Source organism: Stegodyphus dumicola, chromosome 10 (genome assembly GCF_044657685.1).
Source record: "Stegodyphus dumicola isolate Sdum_Otavi_A_Nest chromosome 10, ASM4465768v1".
NCBI lineage: Eukaryota > Metazoa > Arthropoda > Arachnida > Araneae > Eresidae > Stegodyphus > Stegodyphus dumicola.
In genome coordinates, this window is record NC_140777.1 from 137527669 (window position 1) to 137547511 (window position 19843).

Here is a 19843-nt window from a genome sequence, read left to right on the forward strand (position 1 = left end):
ATACGGAATTGAGTGCCAACCCAGCAGGGAGATGCCAGAGAGGACCATCCGACGGTAACACAACTCCGTGGACACGGCAAATTTAATGTTCTATTTCTGAAAAAAGAAAGCGGGGGCTCACAACATGGGCACGGTTACGGGGCCCTTTAAGAGTTGCTAACATTCTACTGTCATACTGCATAAATTCAAGTATAATAGGGGATTACAACTGAATATGAAAATACTTACACTGTTGTTGCATTACATATGATTAAAGAGATACAAGTTCATAGATTTACATGTAATTGCAAAGTTAATAATAGACATTCATATGATATTGGTACAATTAATATATATAGAAATTCAAACAATATATAGAGAAATGCTAGTGGTTACCACCAACAGGGCACAGACAGAACAGTGTAGGAGCTTTACGAGTATACATTAGTCGAGAGTTATGTACTGTGTGTTGTAGTTCATGTTCTAGTGCACTCCTCCATATGAAGGTGATGCATTACAATGTAACTACCAGTTGACAATCAGAAGTAGGTAGCCGTGCGATAGCTGATTTCTCTAATTAGTAAAGTTTGATGAATCAATGTTGGTCACTGAGATACTATGTGCCCAGCCAGCAAATGTCTGCCGGTGTGTATACACTGAGCCCTAAGGGCTTTCAAGTGGACCACTATGGTCGTTTCTGCAAATTTGCGCTCCTGTTGCTGGGCTCTGCCCTGTACATTATTACGCATTCATTTATTACAGCCTTGATTTTTAGCTGGTCTTGTCTTAGTCTCTTTGTAGTTTGGAACCATTGCGGCTAGTTAACAGTCATTAGGCTTTTTGAGCCTGTACTGGGCTCTAAGGATGCATGAAAAAAAAAAAAAAGAGATGGTCAGGGTCACCTACCTCACCACATTCGCAGGTCTTTAGCTGGTCTGGTCTTAGTCTCTTTGTAGTTTGGAACCATTGCGGCTAGTAACTGTCATTAGGCTTTTTGAGCCTGTACTGTGCTCTAAGGGTGCATGAAAAGAAGAGATGGTCAGGGTCACCTACCTAACCACATTCGCAGGTGTCTACACATATACAAATCAAAAGCGAAATTTGTACGTGAGGAATGGGCCGTGTCGCGTTAAAAACTGCGTCATAAAATAAATGTGGGACTGTGTATCGGTCTTGACTTTTGGGATAAACTTAAAGACTCGACGTGCCCTGAGCCCATCTCTGTTGCCACTGAGATGGTAATTGTACTTACGTCTGCCTTTTGATGACAGAGATCGGCTTTAATGTGCCTACCTCATTGACGTCAGTGGAGCTGGATGCCTCCTTTGAGTATTTAAAAGGTGGCTATAGATCCTTCAGTGACAGCGTGTTCCGCCTGCTGAAGACGACCACGTTACTAGTTGCTATTCTACGTTAGGAGTTTGTCTTAGGCGTTGCTGTATTCTTGCCAATAGTGCCTGTCAGGCCGGCGCAGGCTTGAGCCAACTTGGGCGTTAATTATTACTGGCTATCCTAAAACTTAGCTGGTTGCATGAGGGTTTTCGTGGTTTTTCTCATGTGTTCTCTTTAGAAAGTTCTCCACAAAGCCATCCCTCCTCTTAACCATATTGCTGTCAAGGCTTTGCCGTAATCAAATAAAGCATTGTGAGCTATGTACTAATCTTTGTTGTTGTTGTTACCAATCTCACTTGTCTGACAAAGGTCAGCACATGACATTCATTCTGGAAAGAGCCTTGAGCACGATATAGGTGATAGCCCGACTTTAGCTTAGTTCCGTTCCTACGTTTGAGAGGGACATCGCCGAGGGGACAGGTTCGAGGGTCCTTCACTCCTCTTCCCCTACCACCAACCTCTCGAAAGGACTTTCGGCTCGCCACATATTTAGAGTGCCATAACCCCGCACAGACACAACATATTTACAAAATTCATGCCTTGTCCAGGATTCGAACCCGGGCCCTTCGGTATGGCAGTCAGAGTCACTAACCTCTATTCCAATGAGGCGGCGTTACAATCTTTTCGGGAAAAAAAAAAAAAGAATTTTGTGCAAGCTTAAAATCATCATAAAACTAGTAGTGTATTACAGAAATTTGTTTCTGTTATTTTCATTTGGAGTTAAGGAATAAGCGAATTTCTACAAATATATCTGAAGAATTTAGCAACAAAATACGCAGCTAAAACTTTTAATTCTTAAAGTTATTATGTGAAAAATTTCCCCCAAATGTGTTTTATTACTACAGTATTCAAGAGTGTGAGTAGGATATCACTGTTTTTTCAGCATTTAACAGCTTATCAGTGATAACGTCATTCCAAAGCAGATGAGTCCACCGTTTGATTAAGGCTGGCATTTCTTTCATGATAGTAGGAATGATGGAGTTTGATGTTGTTTCATGCGATACCTGAAGTTATTAGCCGATACAGGTTTTCTTAAAAGAATTGGCGTTCTTGTGGACACCCTTAAAGCAGCACAACACAAGACAAGGATTTTCTTCACTTCAAGCTCGAGCAAGACGTCTGAGTAAACCGTTTGTTGTTGCTCCAATTATTATATTCTTCAAACAGAGGAGCTTGCGAATTATTATAACTATCCTTTTTTTAGCCCAAAGGGGCAGTTTGCCCAGAAGGGCTATTAATTTCGTTTTGGGATTTTGCGTTGGTTCGCTATAAACGACGTTTCATTTCGCAAATTGTTACCACCAAATATTAGAGCTCTGTTATATTTAAAGAAATTAAGTAATGAAGAATCTGCATGAATGTATGCATGTTTTTTCCGCACTGGGAAAAAAAACCAAAGGTACCTATAAACATCAAATATTGCATAACGGAGTCCTCCACTCGAATATGGGTATCTGGAAGCCCAAATTTGGGATTTGCTTGAATACCTATTTTATAGTTTGTAAAACTTTAACGAATTTTTGGTTAACTCAACGATTTCAAAGCGAGCAATGGCAACAATGTTAAAAAAAAAAAAAAAAAAAAAAAAAAAAAAAAAAAAATCTCCAGCGCGCGAGACTGTGTATTGGAAATTCTAAAGATATGCTCTTTTTAAATTTTGTGATATTGCTATTGAATTGAATTTTATGGTTTAAGTGCGAAGAACTTGATCTTTAATAAAAAAAAGGTAACACACAAAAAGCTGAAAAAAAAAACGCCCCTTTAGGCGTAATATAAAATCTTGAAAGCTTTCAGATTTATATATATATATATAAAGACATAAAGTAAGAAATTTAGAACTGATGTTTCACAAAGACCCAAATTTTAGAAATTCATAATTAATAAATTTCAATTAATCTTATAAATGCAACGAAGAATTTAATAAATGTAAAAAACAAAACTTTTAAGCAATCGATACTCCAATTCAAAGTTTTTTTAAAAAGAAATTTAAATAACATAACAGAAGAAAAATTCAATCACCTTCAATGCCTCTTCATCAGAGGAAAGGAACATTGAAGTCTCTCTTCTACAAAAATCCTTGCTTTATCCTAGTTTGCTACTAGGCATATTTATATATTTTTTTTAAACATTGTTTTGTAATTATATATACATATCGTACATGTGTTATACCAGATGGTCCCCAAAAGAACTGAAAAGTCTAAAATTCTTTTTTCCTGATGGTAAAGGAATTAAAGGATTATTTAGTATATCCCATCCAACCATCCAAGAAAAAAAGCTTAACACATCTTACACGGTTCTAATACGTGCGGTAATGCTCCATTCTAGGGAAAAAAGATGCAGTTGGATTCTTCCGCTTGTTTCTTAGAGGAAATAATAATTAAAAAAAAACCTGGTGCATGTCTAGTTAGACTCTGCTATTAACAACAGCAGAAAAATTTCACCATGATTTTCAGGCACTCTACATATTAATGGTTTTATTTTTATTATCGTCATTTATTTATTGTTTAACGGAGTGAAGATCATTACTTACTATTCATATAATTTCTAATAATTCTATTAGTTTAGAAAATTCTGCAGGGATTCTTTGAAGAAATATGGTCATCTAACGACCACAAAGCGGAAAATAATAATAATAAAATACTCTAACATTTTCTAATTTCACTAAACAATTTTTTCTGTCTTTGAATTTTTGCTCTGGAAATGAGTTTCGGAGGCGCTGGAAATAACGGAACATATTTATTCCAAATATGCGGCTTTTCAATCATTTCCCCTTTCCCGCAGTTCTTTTTTTTTTCTTTTTTCCTGCTCTCAACAAGAGCAGGGAAGAGACCTACGAAACGCGCGTGAGAACGAGGGGTAACCCCGTTTCACATTCTTGGGATTCCATTCGTGCTCGAGGGGGCTTCTGTTTTGCGTAAGTAAACTTTTCTTCCGAGTACCCCTCCTAGGAGGGGTGCCTGAAATATTTCGGCAAATCATACCCATTATTTTATGTACTTACTAGACGGCTCTGTGTATCGGTCTGAGGGAGCGATTCTATTCATGGAGGGACTGCAATGTCTGTCTGGTTGCCTCCTTCTGAAGTAGTTACATTCAACTCTCAGAACTATTGAGCTGTCGCGGCAATTTTACTCAAAGCTTGAGTTCTAAAATGCCAATTAGTATTTCAAAAGGAACTGAATGTAAAAGAAGGTGAATAAAAATAATATCATTTATAGGTTTTTAAAAGGAATTTCACCTAAATTGCTAAATATGACATTTATTCAGTTTAAAAATATGTTACGCAGAAGAAGTAGCTAAAAAAATGGGTGAAACTTGTAAATGCTGTTGTGGTTCCGAGGAAAATATGCGTACCAATTATTCTATATTGTAAATTTAATCTTATTCCAAATGTTGAGATGTTCGTCAACTTTACGATTGTTTTATGTGTTGATAAACCCATGAGTTGAAAGTGCGTCTAATATAAATAATTTACTAAACACTAACGCTTTCGTTTGCCTTTAAACCTAGCTTGTAATGCTTGAAATAACTTCGCTGAATCTTCTGCTCTTGTTTGAGGGTATGTTTAAGCATGATGGTTCGATAAGTTAGTTGCATTAAACTCGATGAAACTCAGAAGAATTTACATTTGCATACAGAAGGAAGGAAAATTACCGTTAAAAAGTTTTGAATGTAAGCAAGCAGATTATTAAGTATTGTGCTAATAATGTAACTAAGCATAGTTTAACCGTACTTATCATTAAGATGCATAGCTAAAAGCGTATTTATGATTAAGGAATATCTAAAGAAATCAACTGTAACTATGTATGGCAAAAATGCTATTATATATAATAAACGTTATTATCTGTTTTACTGAGGAGACTCAAATTAACTGATAGGGAAGCACTGAAGCATCAAACATTTCATCACTTAACAAATATAATGCTACTCAGGAAGGTATCAGACTTTGAATGTCTTAATTTGTTATTCTTTTCATGACGCATTTATCTATAGCAAACAGGAGCATACTGTTTATAATGGTAAGTGACGCTGACTACCTTATCGTGGGACCCGTGTTCAGATACCAGAGAATCCGTGGAGAACGTATAGCGTTTGTGTGGCATCGAAGACACATAAAATACCGGCGAGGCGAAAATTATCTCGAGTGGTCTGGTGGTAGGAAAAGAAGGTTGGAAGACCTACGGTTGCTTCATCAAACTTGGGCGGAATTGAACAGGACGATATTCGTGAGACTATTTGGAGAAGTTCTGATGTTCCGCTCATTTCTTCCCATCATGGCCTATCTACCTATTATTATCAACTTAAAAATATTATAAGCTGGTAGTTCGACCCGGATTTAAATCCAGGTTAACCCTTTGATTACTGAATTATCTGAAGATTTTTTATACCCATGGGACGGATTTAATTTGTCGCTGTAATGGATCAATATGTAAAAGTAATAAATTTTATTTGGAATATACTTATATTGGTGATATTTTAGTTATAAAATATAATTAAATATATAAATGAAACAAAATATAAATATTTATATAGAACAAGACCCAACTTTTCAATTGTTTGCGATCAACGCTTACAGGCGGGGATGCCGCAAATATCAACGCCTGCTTCATAAATTCAGATGACGAGACAGACTCGTCTTCCGTAGAATTGCCCAAATAAGCAGATGACGAGTCTCGCTCGTCAAATGTACTGAAAGGGCTAACCAGTTGGATGCGTGGGAATTTTTGTGGTTTCCCCATATGTAGCGTGAATACGAGCTAGAGCCCTTTAGGATGCTGTTCTCAAAGGGATCCCTTTCCTTACACAGCTAACTCTAGTGTGCTGCCACGATCTAATAAATCCAAATGCTTCTTAATCTGTATGATATAAGCAGCGCATATTGATCATTGGTAGGCCCAACAGCGGCCGAGCGGTAAAGTCGCTGAACACTGGTAGTTCGGTCCGAGGTTCGAATTCCGCGAACGGGCTGGCTGCATGGGTGTTTTCGTGGTTTTCCCCATGTGTAACGTGTATACGAGCCAGTTTCCCTTAGAAAGTCCTCCACGAAGGCATTCCTCCTCTTAGGCAGATAGCCCTAGTATGCTTTGCCATAATTAAATACACCACACCTGATCATTGGAACATTATTAAGGTTTATATATTAATTTATTATTAAGTAATATTTGGAGTGAAACTGCTTTCCAATGTGTCCTGTTTTCGCACATCATAAAGCCGGGTTGGGTGTTGAACCATTACCAGGTGCTTTACATCTTAAAATTTCAGTCTAGTACAAAAAGTGAAATCCGGACTAAACTGGATTTAAATTTAGATTTCTAAGCCCACGCCATTAATGTTAGAGGGAAGGGAGTGTTATTGTTGCAAGAAGCAGTTGTTAGTAAGGTAATTATTTTACGGGTTGTTTAACGGGAAATCTAATTTACACATAATTTTCTGAACTTAAAATATAAATTTGCTGAATCGACCGCTGCTTCAGTGGCAAGCAGCTGTGTTATTATACGCGTTAAAATTTGAAATGTTGATAACTGTAGATTGTATGAGAGAATTAAATGATTGATGAAGAAAAGATTAATGACATATGTAGAAATGATGTAAAACTTCTATATCTAATTAGACTTTTTATTCTTACATTTTAAAACTTTAAAAGATAACGAGTTCAGTTTCTGAGCATAATTTTTTAGTAAACCTTTTTTTAGTATGCTGTTTCAAATTTTAACGTGAAAGAACTTGCAGTTTCAAAGAGCAGATAATGCGATATGATGAATAATATTGGGTAGTAAAGTTGAAAGATTATACGGAATGTTCATAAAAACCTGAAATTTCATTCCGATTGGTTTCCGATAGGCCACTAGGGATTCATGTATCGGGCTAGCTTTTTATGACCATCCTGTACTTTAATCTAGAATAAATGTTTGAAATATTAAATTGAAGTATTTCAAAATCACAGTTTTAAAATACTGTATTAGAAGCTGTATAACTTAAATAAATCCATGTTTTCTATTGCTTTAAATTTATGCGGTTTTTAAGTGAACGGTAAATAATTAAGAAAATTGAATCCCTCCTCTCCTTATCGTTTATGACATCATTCTTGAACTTTTGAAACACGGATTAGCTGGTGTAAAAGCGATTTGTTTTCCTTTATTACAAAATAATCGCTCATACTAGTAGAGTTAATGAGGGAGTAATGTGGGAAAAAAATATTACGGTTAATGGAAATAAAATTACTTGCAATCCATTTTTTCAGAGCAGGTAATAGCTTTTGGCAGTTAAATCTTTTGTGCATCAGATTATTCATTGGCACTGTGATTAGTTACACTGAGATCAACCTTATTTTGATGGGAACGTTTTATTAAGAAATACTGTCGTAGCTTAAGCATGACGGAATGTTGAGTCATATCGGAAAACTAGGAAAACAAAGTTTTAAGAATTTTTTACTCCGTACTAACGAAGTTTTACATTAAAAAAAATAAATCTCTACATATAATAAAAGAAAGTATCTATGTGTGTCTTTCGTTCGTGCTGCGCATAAGCTAATAGAGGCTACGAAATTGGGCACATAGATGCATCTATACAAGAGCCAGTGCACCTCGAAGCGATTTTTTCAAAATTTGAATCAGATTTTTTTTTATTATTATTTTATCTTTTTTGATGATCTTATCATTTGGAATAGTTTCATTCTTTTAGAAATGTGGTTTTGGCAACAGTTTTTCATTCAATGCTTTGTACATAGAACTGTTGAAAATATGAGATAAAATGCTGCTTATTTTCTTTTAATTTTTAGACACGTAACATGTACATCTCAATCTTCTTATTCTAACACGCATGTTTCTCGCCAGGCACAAGAGAAAGAATTTCTTCCCCCCTCTCTTTATTAGTTAATGGCAAAGAAGTTTGTATATTTTGAATTATGTCATCCACAAAGCACAATTTTGTTTGGTTATTGCTTTCTGATGATAGTTTCATTCTTTTAGAAATGTGCTTTTGGCAACAGATTTTCATACATTGCTTTGGATACTGCATTGCTGACTGTTTTCTCTTGAAAATATGAGATTTATTGCTTATTTCATTGTAATTTTTTATGCTATGTTTTTATTATATAAAAATTTTGCACGATTTTTTTAGGAAACAAAGTTCTTAACTTCCTTTATACCATTTGAATTCTTAAGATTTTACAACGGGAAGTTGATTAATTTATTTATTAGTATAATTAATATTTGTATTAAGGGATATTGCTTATTTCGTTGTAATTTTTTTAATATGTGATACATTTTTATTGAATTTTTTTGATAAAGTTATTCTGCAGAGTAAAATTCTGTACAGTTTTTAAATTTAATGCTTGATGTTCCCTTTAGGCATTTTTAAGGTACATTTAAAAGCCAGACGAAGGCTGACCGCGTAACGGCTAGTAAATAAAGATGTAGATATTACTCTTTATTTTTAATTTCTTCAAGATGTCGTCTAAATTATTTTTTTTACAGTGTTCTTTTGAATGGAAATGAACAAGTTGTTTTATAATCTTTGAAAATTTCGGATCTTATAGTAATAGATGGAAGATTTTTATGTGTTAGAATTTTAAAATCTCTTAAAAAATATAATATTACGCGCTCCAATAAAACTAAGAAAAGAAACTTTTAAAATGAAAAGAGTAAACTGTATATAAATTTATGAAATGGAAAAAATTAAAAATGACGCAATAGATTTTATTGCAAATAATTATAAACGCTAACCAATCGCTAGATTTATTTGGAGAGTTCTGAGAAATGTAAATGGAAGCAAGAAAAATAGTGTGACGTTAATGACATGATAACCTTGGAAATTGAAGAACAATTTACTTATTTTTTCATATTATAGTATTTTTATTTTCATTATTATTGTTATTTAGAAAATTAGCCAATTAATATCTTTTATCATTCTTACTTTAAAAAAGAGCAAAGATTTTGTTTAATAATCTGTGAAAATTTCAAAACTTTGCAACCGTTGATACATTTTTAGAGGTTTAAATTTTAAAATCATTGACGTTAAATAGTCTAAAAAATGAATCACATTTCGGGAATTCACTAAAAAGAATCAGAAATTATGTCCCAAATTTCATTTAAAAGACTTCTTCCCGCTCTATCCGATGGTGCAAATATTAAATTACTAAGATTTTGGATTTGTTCGTTAAACGAAGTTATGTGCGAAAACTCGTTTCAATATTAAATTAAAGGAAATCTAAATAGAATTAAAAAAGTGCTTCACCGCATTGCATTTTCTACAAATAGTGTGTTTTCCGAATTTAAACTCGGTAGCTTGTCAGGAAGTATTTTAAAAATCGATGACAAACTTTTGACCAAAAAATCAAACATCATGAATGAACTAAATAAAAGCTTATAATAATTCTTTGGCTAAAGCTCTGTCTCTACATGCAAAAATTAGCGTCAGTTTCAAGTACCTTTGACGTAAGTATTCTTGCATGACTTTCTGTAAACGAAGCGAAACAAAGCCTTTTCACACTGAACAAAGCAGATATTTAAGTTAAAAGAAAGCATATTACCACAGAAGATTAACAAGACTGTGACTAATCGTAAAAGGAATGATAGCAAACCTTGAAATAAATTGCTTACGGTTTGTTTAGTATTACCCAGAAAAGTAGTTTTTAGACTCTTTTCATGGCTGACTTCCTCTTCATCGTATGACATCATTTACTGTTTGGTTCGTTAAGAGGATACCTGATCAAGGAAAACTGCTTTATGATAGATATTAAGGTACACCAGTTCTAGTTATTTTGCAAATTTTGAATCACTTTTCTTTCAGAGGTATCATTACATGTCCCATTAGTTTAAGAAATTCACGATTACGAATAGAAGCAATAATTTTCGAATTGATATATGCAACGCGTTTCCAGATGCCATACAAGATTTAGAAAAACGTACTTTTGAAATTGCCCCTTTTCCAAAATTTAATCTTGGATGCTTTTAAAACTGTGTTCCGTTATTTAAGAGAAAATGGGATAAAATATTTGTAATAGATAATATTATATGTTTGTAATGAGACGAATATTTTAGAATAAAATTCCATTCTTACTGACTCCTCTAATAGAAATTATCATTAAAATTACTGATTTGTAACTTCTGCGCCTAAACGCGGCATAAAAGTTTTCGTTCCCATATCTTGAGGGTATGCTTTAAAAAAAAAAAAAAAAAAAATACTATTAAATATTCTTTTCAGCCAATTTTATAATCTTCGCAAATGGTTTCTTAATTTATTGTTGACCTTCATGTCTGGAAGTATAGCCATATACGAATGATACCAGGAATCATGGATGTGTTTTATCTTTCGCCCAAGGCTTCTGCTACTAGTGGGGGACAGAACTTTGTACCCTACTGCACCCCTTGTTTTGATGACGAACATCTAAGAAAGCGATCTCTGAAAATTTCAAGATCCACAGCACAAGCGTATCGAAAATATTTTCGAATTTACAGATAAGTATAGTCTGTCTGTCATAAGAAAAGCTCTCACTAGTTAGTCTGCAGCTGTCTGTTGTCGTAGAAACGAGACTTGACCCATTGTCCGTAGGGTGTCTCGAAAGACGAATCATAAACTGTTTTCCTCTCAGCCAACATTCGCTAAAAACAAAATAACAGTAAAGTCACCCTTGGTTCGCTCCTATTTAAAATACCTATTTGTAATATACCGCCACCCGCCAGACACTGTGGCGAGATCTGTTCTTCTCGTAGAGAGACCAAAGAACGTCTATGTAAAGAAGGAAAGGCTCCATAGACGTAATGTAAATCAGTTTGTCTTCTCCGCCTCTAGAAAGAAGAGGGAAAATTCGCCAAGGGATTTGTCGACAGGACCTGTTCGCAAGAATCCCCCCCCCCTCTGTGATGCACCGGACCTGGCCGAGATTTTCCACTTCCGCCACGTGTACGGAAAATTGAGAAAGGCGGGTTAAGATGAATAAGAAAATTAGGTGAAGTTTCACTTTCACCGGCTGTTGAACTTGCATTATCCATATCGCAGTTAGATGTCTGATTTTATATCCGTCAATATGGAGGGCAAAAAATGAAGGCACACAGCTTTAAACTCTTGATAAACGTGGCCATCAAACCTGTTAGAACTTCGACATCAGCTTCGAGCTTTGGCGCTTTTTGGCGACAGATGTTTCATGCATGCGCAGCTGTTTCCCTTTTCGTTCGAAGTGAGCCACACCTGCTGCTGAGAAGTTTTCCTTCTTAACAATACATATTCTTTGGACAGACAGTAGCCTATTCCACAAAGACATTAGACTTCCGAAAACGTCCAAGCTTTGTTCAAGATTCAAAAGCAGTCTAGTCAGGACTTAGTTTATCCCTGAGCCTAGTGCTGGCACAGCTGGCTCTGCTAGCTATTCATAAAAATTGAGGTAAGATTACTTATTTAATTATAGCAAAGCAAACGTGTGCTACTTACCTATGGAAGGAATGCCATCGTAAAGAACTGGCTAATGTATTTACGTTACACAACGAGGACATCCATGAACACATTACGTAGTTATCCTTGTTCAGACGCTGGCAGAAAAAATCTAGGGTTGACTACCAGCGTTTTGTGGCTTTAGTTACTCTGCTACTATTGAAATCGTTCTTGATGTATATATGTGTATGTAATACTTCAAAAATGCTTGCTCGGTTGCAATTAGAAAATGATGCTAAGTTTTTTTCATATATGTTCTATAAGTCTGGCGACGAAGGGGATGAATGAAGTTGACTGGGTACTTTCTATTGAGGAGCCATTCCCTAACAATCTTATTAGTATGTTTTGAGTTTTGAAACACACAGCTGTTCCCTAGTTTCAGTTTTCCAATAAATGATTGCAGATTACTTGTAATAGTTTCGGATACACGAAGTAATCCCTAGTGGAATCTATGAGAACTAATCTACCTACTCCTGCCGCTGCCGTTGATTTCCAAACTATTATACACCCAGTCTGCTTCCTCTATGGTTTCCGTAAGGCGACTTAATTGTCATAAGACATATCAAAAGTATTCATAAACTTTCAACTATTTTAGTAAAATATTCCGGTCGATATCTTTGTTTCAAAACCGCTTAGTCTGCTTGAGGTTTTAAAACGATAAGTTAAAAATTATTATTGATATTATTGAAATTATAATTGATTTTATTTACTTTTGTAGTACTATTTGAAGTTGCATTCGCTCATAATGGTTATGTTGTTGTTGTGACTTATCTCACTTGCTTGATAATAAGGTCAGAACAAGCCCACGAAATTCATCGTGGTAAAGAGAGCAAAATTGCGCATGTCGTTGGCAAGAACCTTAAAATACAAGTGACAGTACGACTTCGCTCATTTCCACCCCCAATTTTGATGGAGCTTATTCTGGCGGGGGGCGTCCGAGGGTTTCCCACCCTCTTTCCCTTCCACTAAACTCTCGCTTGCCATATATTTAGAGTGCCTCCATGCCGTAAAGACACATTTTCAAATATGCATGCCTTCTCTTGGCCATTCTTGACCCGGACCATTCGGTACCTCAGCAAGCTCCCCTAACACTATACCGTTTGGGCGGCTCGTAATTGTTATTGCCTAGTAAATCTATAGAATGTTCTTGGTAATTTAAAACTCCTATTCCATTTTGCCTAACGGAAAGAAAATAAAAATATGCAGTCGCAATGGAATCGAGATTGTTCATAACTGGTATTTATAATTTTACTGTGAAAGTCGGTCATCCAGTCTCTGTTGACCAAAGCAAATCTTCGCGCACCCGTGTTTTTTTTTTTTTTTTTTTTCCCCAAGTGTGTGGTGCTCAATGAAAGAGGCAAAAATAATTGTTTTTTCAGGTCTCCTGCGCAATTTTTTTGCAAAATCTTCTTAAAGTTTAGTTGATATGAAAGGTATATTTTAATGCTCATCAAGTACCTCGTTTAACAGATTACGTTTCGTCTTCCGAGAACTCATTTTAATCATCCCTATTAAAATGTGTACTGTTCTTGAAATGTGTTTGTGAACAGTCTTAGGAGAATTTTTATGTTTTTCTGAGTATAAAAATGAATTTTTATCATGATTATATGTGTCGTGAGAAAATGATTTAGAGGGTGTTAATTTGGCTTTATTTCAACCGTAACAAGCTTTGGGTGACTTGAGATTTTCTTTAAAAAGGCAAGCTGACATGGTAGGAAGTCATGCACCCGCCTTTGCGTGGAATGGATTCGGATGCTTTCCTAATGTAAGTAAATCATAATTATACTAGGCACAAGTTTTGGTCATCATAAACTGTTATATATCAGAACCATCAGGAATTACGTTGTAGCCAGTCACAGAAGAATAACCTTAATAATGCATATTTTCTGCATAAAAATGTATTATAACAGCTTATAAATATTAAATTACTATTGTTTATTCTTACCAGCTGTTTCCAGTGAACGGCATTTGGTATCAGAGTGAAATGTTTTAAAGTTGAATATTTTGTATAATAAAACATTACTAAGAACTATTTCTACTTTCCCCCAATCACGTAAGACCAACTTGTCCTTCTATGAGAACAATACGCCTTCTCGAATATGACGTCATATGGCTAATGGATTCGCCTCAGTTTATGCCTGTTCTAGCATAAAGAACATGAAGTTTAATAATTTTTTACTCTTATGCCATGAACCGTATGTTTCGAAGCAGTGGCTAACGTGTGTTTTTAACTAAACTGGGATATTTAAACCGTACTGTAAATGTCTCAGTAAGTGCAAAATGAATATTGTTAGATCGTCTTCCATAAATGCCACATAACGGAAGTATGTTTCATGCTTCCGCGCCTAAATAAGTATTAAGATTTCACCATTGAAGTATGCATAACTTTTTCTTTAGCTATTGTCATTTTACTTTCCTTTTCCTACTTTATCAGTAACTGCTTGTTCTGTATGAAGGATTTTTAATATATTTTTATTTTGTGTATATAGGAGCTAGTGCTTATGATACTGTCAGGCCTTTGAGCTATCAAGATGCCCGTGCCTTTCTTCTATGTTTCGATGTTACTTCTCAGGTATCCTTACACAACGCCTTGAAAAAGGTAATTATAAGTTTTCTGAATTTTAACACACCTAATATCCCTATAAAATCTGTCCGTAAAGTAAAATATGCTTACTTGCTTGTAACCGAAATGCAAGCTTTATTATTTTCAAAAATAAAGGTACGAATAATATGCTTTCTGAAGAAATAATTCATTATAAATCGCATATTTTATGAACGCAATTTTTTTACTTGTAATCAGACTAAACACTTTAAATCTTTCGAAAAAGTAACCCTAATGGATATGTAATTGAATTTAGATCGCATGCAGCTCTTTCCATCCCATTTCGGATAAATGTTTACTCGTTTTTATCTCCTTTTAAAAATTCATCATTAAACTGCAAAAGGCAGTCTTAGTTTTTATGTTGTTTAATAGGCAGTAAATAATGAATTTTATGTATTTATTTTTCAAGGCAGTATGTGAAGAGAAAACTTCATATGTTGCGAAATAAAAAATCATTATTTAGCAACATAGATTATAATAATGATTTGTGTTTCTAATATTCACATAGAATAAAAAAGAACGTAAGATACATATAAGCTATTATTAGTTAACTTTATTTCGTTTAGAATTATTTTATTTGCATGCCTTTTGCTTAATTTATGATATAAGTAACAGCTCTAAAGCATCTTTCAAAGAAACTGTTTCTACAGTCAAGAACTAAATATCTTAAGATAATTTCTTTGTATTTGTAGCAAATTATGTACAACTAATTACTCAGTGTTTCAGGTTTTACTAATGTAAATAATCTGCTATTAAAGCATAGTAAAAGATGTATCATTATTTTAGAGAAGTATTTTAATTGTTTCTGTCATGTAAAAAATTTGTCCTAATGATGGGAAACACTAGTAATTTCCCCATATCTCCTATTTACTGTCACTAAGGGGGATAATTATATGAAATTTGTATGATTTCTTATACTGGTTAAAACAATTGAGCAATACATGCCGTCACTAAATTTCTATATCTATAAGAAATAAAAAAAATCCTAACTAAGTCTTTATATTGAGAAGCCTCTAAATATGTCTTGCAAGAAGATTAAATTAGTTAGGTTATTTATTACAGCAAAGCAGTAGCGAGCTATCTTCCTTAGAAAAGATATTTTTATATAAGATAAGTGTTTCTTGAAGAAGAGTATACTTCTTTGATAAGGAGCTCGCTCATATTCACGTCATAACAAACTCTCGGGCAAGTTCTCCTATGTTTACTTGAAATTATTATACTCAGACAAATGTTTTTCAAGTTTTCTTCGGTACCAAGCTGTCCTTGGCAGCCTAAAAGGCCATGTCTTCCGTATCCATCCGTATCATCCGATAAGTCTGCTTCATAGATCTTTAGTTAATATCTGGATATCTTAATAATTCGATCTGGATATCTTTTCTATGATGACGGCATTTGAAACGCATGTTATACCATGAAAGATAAAGAGTATGGATCATTTAGCTCAGCCTGTGGTATGCCTCCTCTAATTAACAGTATTGCCAAGAGTACGCGGCAGAACATTTAAGGATAAAGGAAATTGAAAACGGCGAAGAAAAGGTACACTGCGAAAAAAAAAAGAGGAGGACAGTTCTATATCTCCCGTTCTGTTGGGCCGATTGACGAAATTCAAACTGTGTTTTTCATGTCTCGAAAGCGCGACTTAGGATATAAATTAGATTTATATACAGTATAGTTCTAGTATAGCTATTTTGACACAAAATTGGACTTTTTTCTGAAATGACATGCCAATTTTTTTTCCATATTTCGATTCAACAACTCAAATTATGCCAAAGTGCCAAGTTTTGTAAAAATCGCACGAGTAGTTTTTAAAAAATTAGATCTCAAAATTTTAGCTCCTCAATGTTAATTGAATTTGCTATATATTTATTAATATCTCCTTTTTTATTAAACTTATTTGATTCTTGCTTTCGTACTTCGAGATTTAGGTTCATTCCAAATTTGCCCATTTTGTATGATTTATTTTTAAAATGTGTATTTTTAAATTATTTTTATCAATTTTTCGAAAAACATTTTGAATTATAACTTATACAAGTTTTGCCATCATCTTAAAGTAGATGTATTTCTAAGCATATCTGCAAAAAATTAGAATTTTTTTATTCAAAATTTCCTACGATATACGTGAATTTACATTTTGAAATTTGGCGTATTTATTATAAGCGATAATAACGAAAATGTGGTTTACGCATTTTGTTAAAATTATTTGAAAATATGACGGATGACATTTTTACCGCTCGTGGATAGTTAAAAAAAAAAAAAAAAAAAAAAAGATATAAATAAAGAAGTTCGCCATTCTTGGCTCAAACTAAAAAAAATTCGCCAGGATGAATTTTTTAATTTTTCCGTAAATTTCTCACCAAAAATTATAAAATTTAATATTTAGACTTAATTTGAGTCGTAGAATCGAAATATGGAAAACAAATGGTGTGTTATTTCAGAAAAAGTCCGATTTTGTGTCCAAATACCTATGTTAGAACAAAGCTATATAAAAATCTAATATATATCCTAAGTTGCGCTTTCGAGACATGAAAAATGCAATTTGAATATCGTCAAATTGGCAATCGGCCCAGTAGAACAGGAAAATATAGAACTGCCCCCCTTTTTTTTCGCAGTGTTTATTCAGTAATTTGGTAAGTTAATGATGGACGTCAAAAGATGTTAAATTATTTGAGTATTGTGAATAGTTGTCAGAATGGAGTTTGCTTCGTCACGTAGTATCCAGCAAATAAGTTTCTATTGCTTTCCCTATCAAATATGTTGCAACCATTACTGAATTATTAATGGCATGTTAGAAGTTACAATATATATATATATATATATATATATATATTAATGATACCCAGTTAGAGTCGTGCAAGTACAGAAAGAACAATTTATCGGAACGTGATATCAAAAGCTACTCAGTGCAGAAAGTTAGCGGGAAGCAGAGAGCGCAAGAGAATCCCCTACGGTTCCAGATGATTTTGAGCTTCTGTGAATGTAAATCCTCTTAAAGGGTCTCATATTCTATACTGGTTTTGTTTATATTCGTTGAAATACAGGCCACTTTCAAAGATGATCATCTTAGGAAAGTGATGCCAATAGGTATATTCACTGTACGTTGCAATTAAATTTACAATTTGCTAAATAGCATAAATTTCGTTTGTGTATGGAGATTTTTTTAAACGCCCGTATTTTTATAAATTTAATATCAATACGAAGCGATTCATTTAGTACAGCGGAGCATAAAACACGGAAAGGATAAATGATTTTCTGTATGATTGAAAATTTTCACGGCATTGTTTTCTCAAGCGGAACTAGAGTTCAAGGTCATCTATTTCTGTATTTCCTTTATTCCGGCTTTTCTTTTCTTCTTCTTCTTCTTTTTTTTTTTTTTTTTTTTTTTTCAATACACTGCTTTGAGAATTTGTGACTTCGTTTAATACACTTTCGTTAATAATGAACAAAAGCGTGCAAGTCCTTATATATGCAGTTAAAAGAAACCTCATTTTTACTAGTCAGTAGATATTACTGCAGTTAATTTAGGAATAAATAATCGCTTAAAATTTTTGTCATTAAGAAAATGCTATTTTAACCTTCACCTAGTAGGAGCATGTCCCATGGACCTCAGCAATCATATTTTACGTAATAATAGTAACCGAGAATTACCCTATATATCTATTTGTGCATCCATAGTACCCAACCAAGTTTGGATAGTTAAACTGATGTTACATTTCTTTTTGTCTATGGGATTTCATTGTTACGATCTTTCAAACCGTCTTTCATACGCATTTGTTTGTTTTTATTTATACGTGTACCAACACTTGAAAGAAATAAGTTTGTACAAAAGGTCGTAATAATTCGGTATTGTATTTATAACAGTTATAAGGTATTTTTCCCGTCTTCTTAGAGTGCCTTCGTGGTGTGGTGGTTTGCACCCTGGGCGCGTATTCCAGAGGTCCGCGGTTCGATTCCTGGCGAAGGCGTTGCTAATTTTTCATCTTGCCTGCTTCCAAAAATACCTAACGTCTCTACAGAGTTACTTCTAAATTCCTGTTGTGAATTATATTTGTCGCAGCCTGAGTATATTACCATAGGTGCAAACTGAAGATGTCATGTTAAACTTCAGTCTTATTCAATAAAATTCCGTAAAGTATGCAACAAAATTGTAATCTCTTTACAGGTATAAAACAAATATATTGTCATGCGATATCAACAAGCCTCTTTTTAATTGTTCTTTGTATCGCTGAGTATTTCTGAAGAAGTGAAATCGATTTTTTTTCAAAAGCTGCGGTACGCAGAATTTGTTTCAACTTGAAAAGCAATCGAGGTGAGTTGTCACATTGAAGTTAACTGCCCGAAGGTATTCTAGAATATTAATATTTGAGAATATCGCTAACCACATTTAGCTATTTCTTTCTTCGTGTTTTTATCACACTGGCCTATATCTTTTCTTCTCAGTCGCTTTTCTTATCTCTTAAGTGCTAAGGAGTGGACCATAAAATCAAAAATCTGGGCCAGCAGCACATCCAAAGTTTAATAGTATATCCATATTATTACATGAAGTCTGAAGATATACGCTGTAAAATTTTTGAGTTGTTATGGTTCTTTTGGGGAAAACATGAGAACTGATAACGCCTTTAATTATGAAATGCCGTTCGAGTATGTCACATTTAATCATTGCACTGAGTATGTAAATGCCCCCTTCTCTAAACTTCCATAGGGATCTGATCGCCATCCTTAAATTTTTTGAAGTTAAGCAAGGGGGCATTAAATCTGACGTTAATTTAATTTTCTTAATGAAGTTTTAATTGGAAAGCTATACATATGTACATCGTAAAAGTCTAGCTAATTTAAAATTACTTCGAAGGCTGGATCTTAACTTGAACTGTAAAGGGACTGTTTACCAAGTCTAACTGTGTCAGTAATAAAACGTAAGAAAGGTAAAACGATCATTTTATTCAACCCAAGAACAATATGAACAGATAAATGAACTCTGGAGCGTACAGGAACTTGTTAATATATTTTTAGCGGCAACTCAAAGTAAAAAACGTGGAATTAAAACTAATCATAAGTTGAATAAATCAGTCGAAGCTGGATAGAGATAATTTAAGGCGTAGTTGTACCTTGGTTAATACCGACATAGACTAACCGGCGATAATATTGTACGGCCTTAAAATAGCAAGATTAACTAGCAGAGAAATAACGTCGCCGAAAGACAAAACACGCTCTCAATACGCTCTGTCTGAAGTAACTCAGACACCGGCTTAAATAGAAGCTTTCTACCCTATTTTGCAAATTGTGCGAAACTAAAATATCGTTCTGGTAACAAAAGCGTGGGTTGAAAACGAGAGTTTATAGGAAAGAGTGGCTACCAAAATAAAATGAACTATTAAAAAAAATTAAATAAAAGCCACAATATATATTGTTAGGAAATGTAAAGGCGCGGTAAGATGGCTTCCTCGC

General features: G+C 34.1%; 1 protein-coding gene across 3 annotated transcripts in view; it reads left to right on the plus strand.

The window, feature by feature from the left end:
• The window catches only part of LOC118190917 (rho-related GTP-binding protein RhoA-A-like), a 98933-nt gene that overhangs the window by 63564 nt on the left and 15526 nt on the right, over window positions 1–19843 (plus strand). For all 3 annotated transcript variants that reach the window (XM_035361709.2, XM_035361710.2, XM_035361711.2), the window contains one exon: window positions 14289–14398. In XM_035361709.2, the coding sequence (XP_035217600.1) occupies window positions 14289–14398 (110 nt within the window). The remainder of the gene's footprint in view (window positions 1–14288; window positions 14399–19843) is intronic.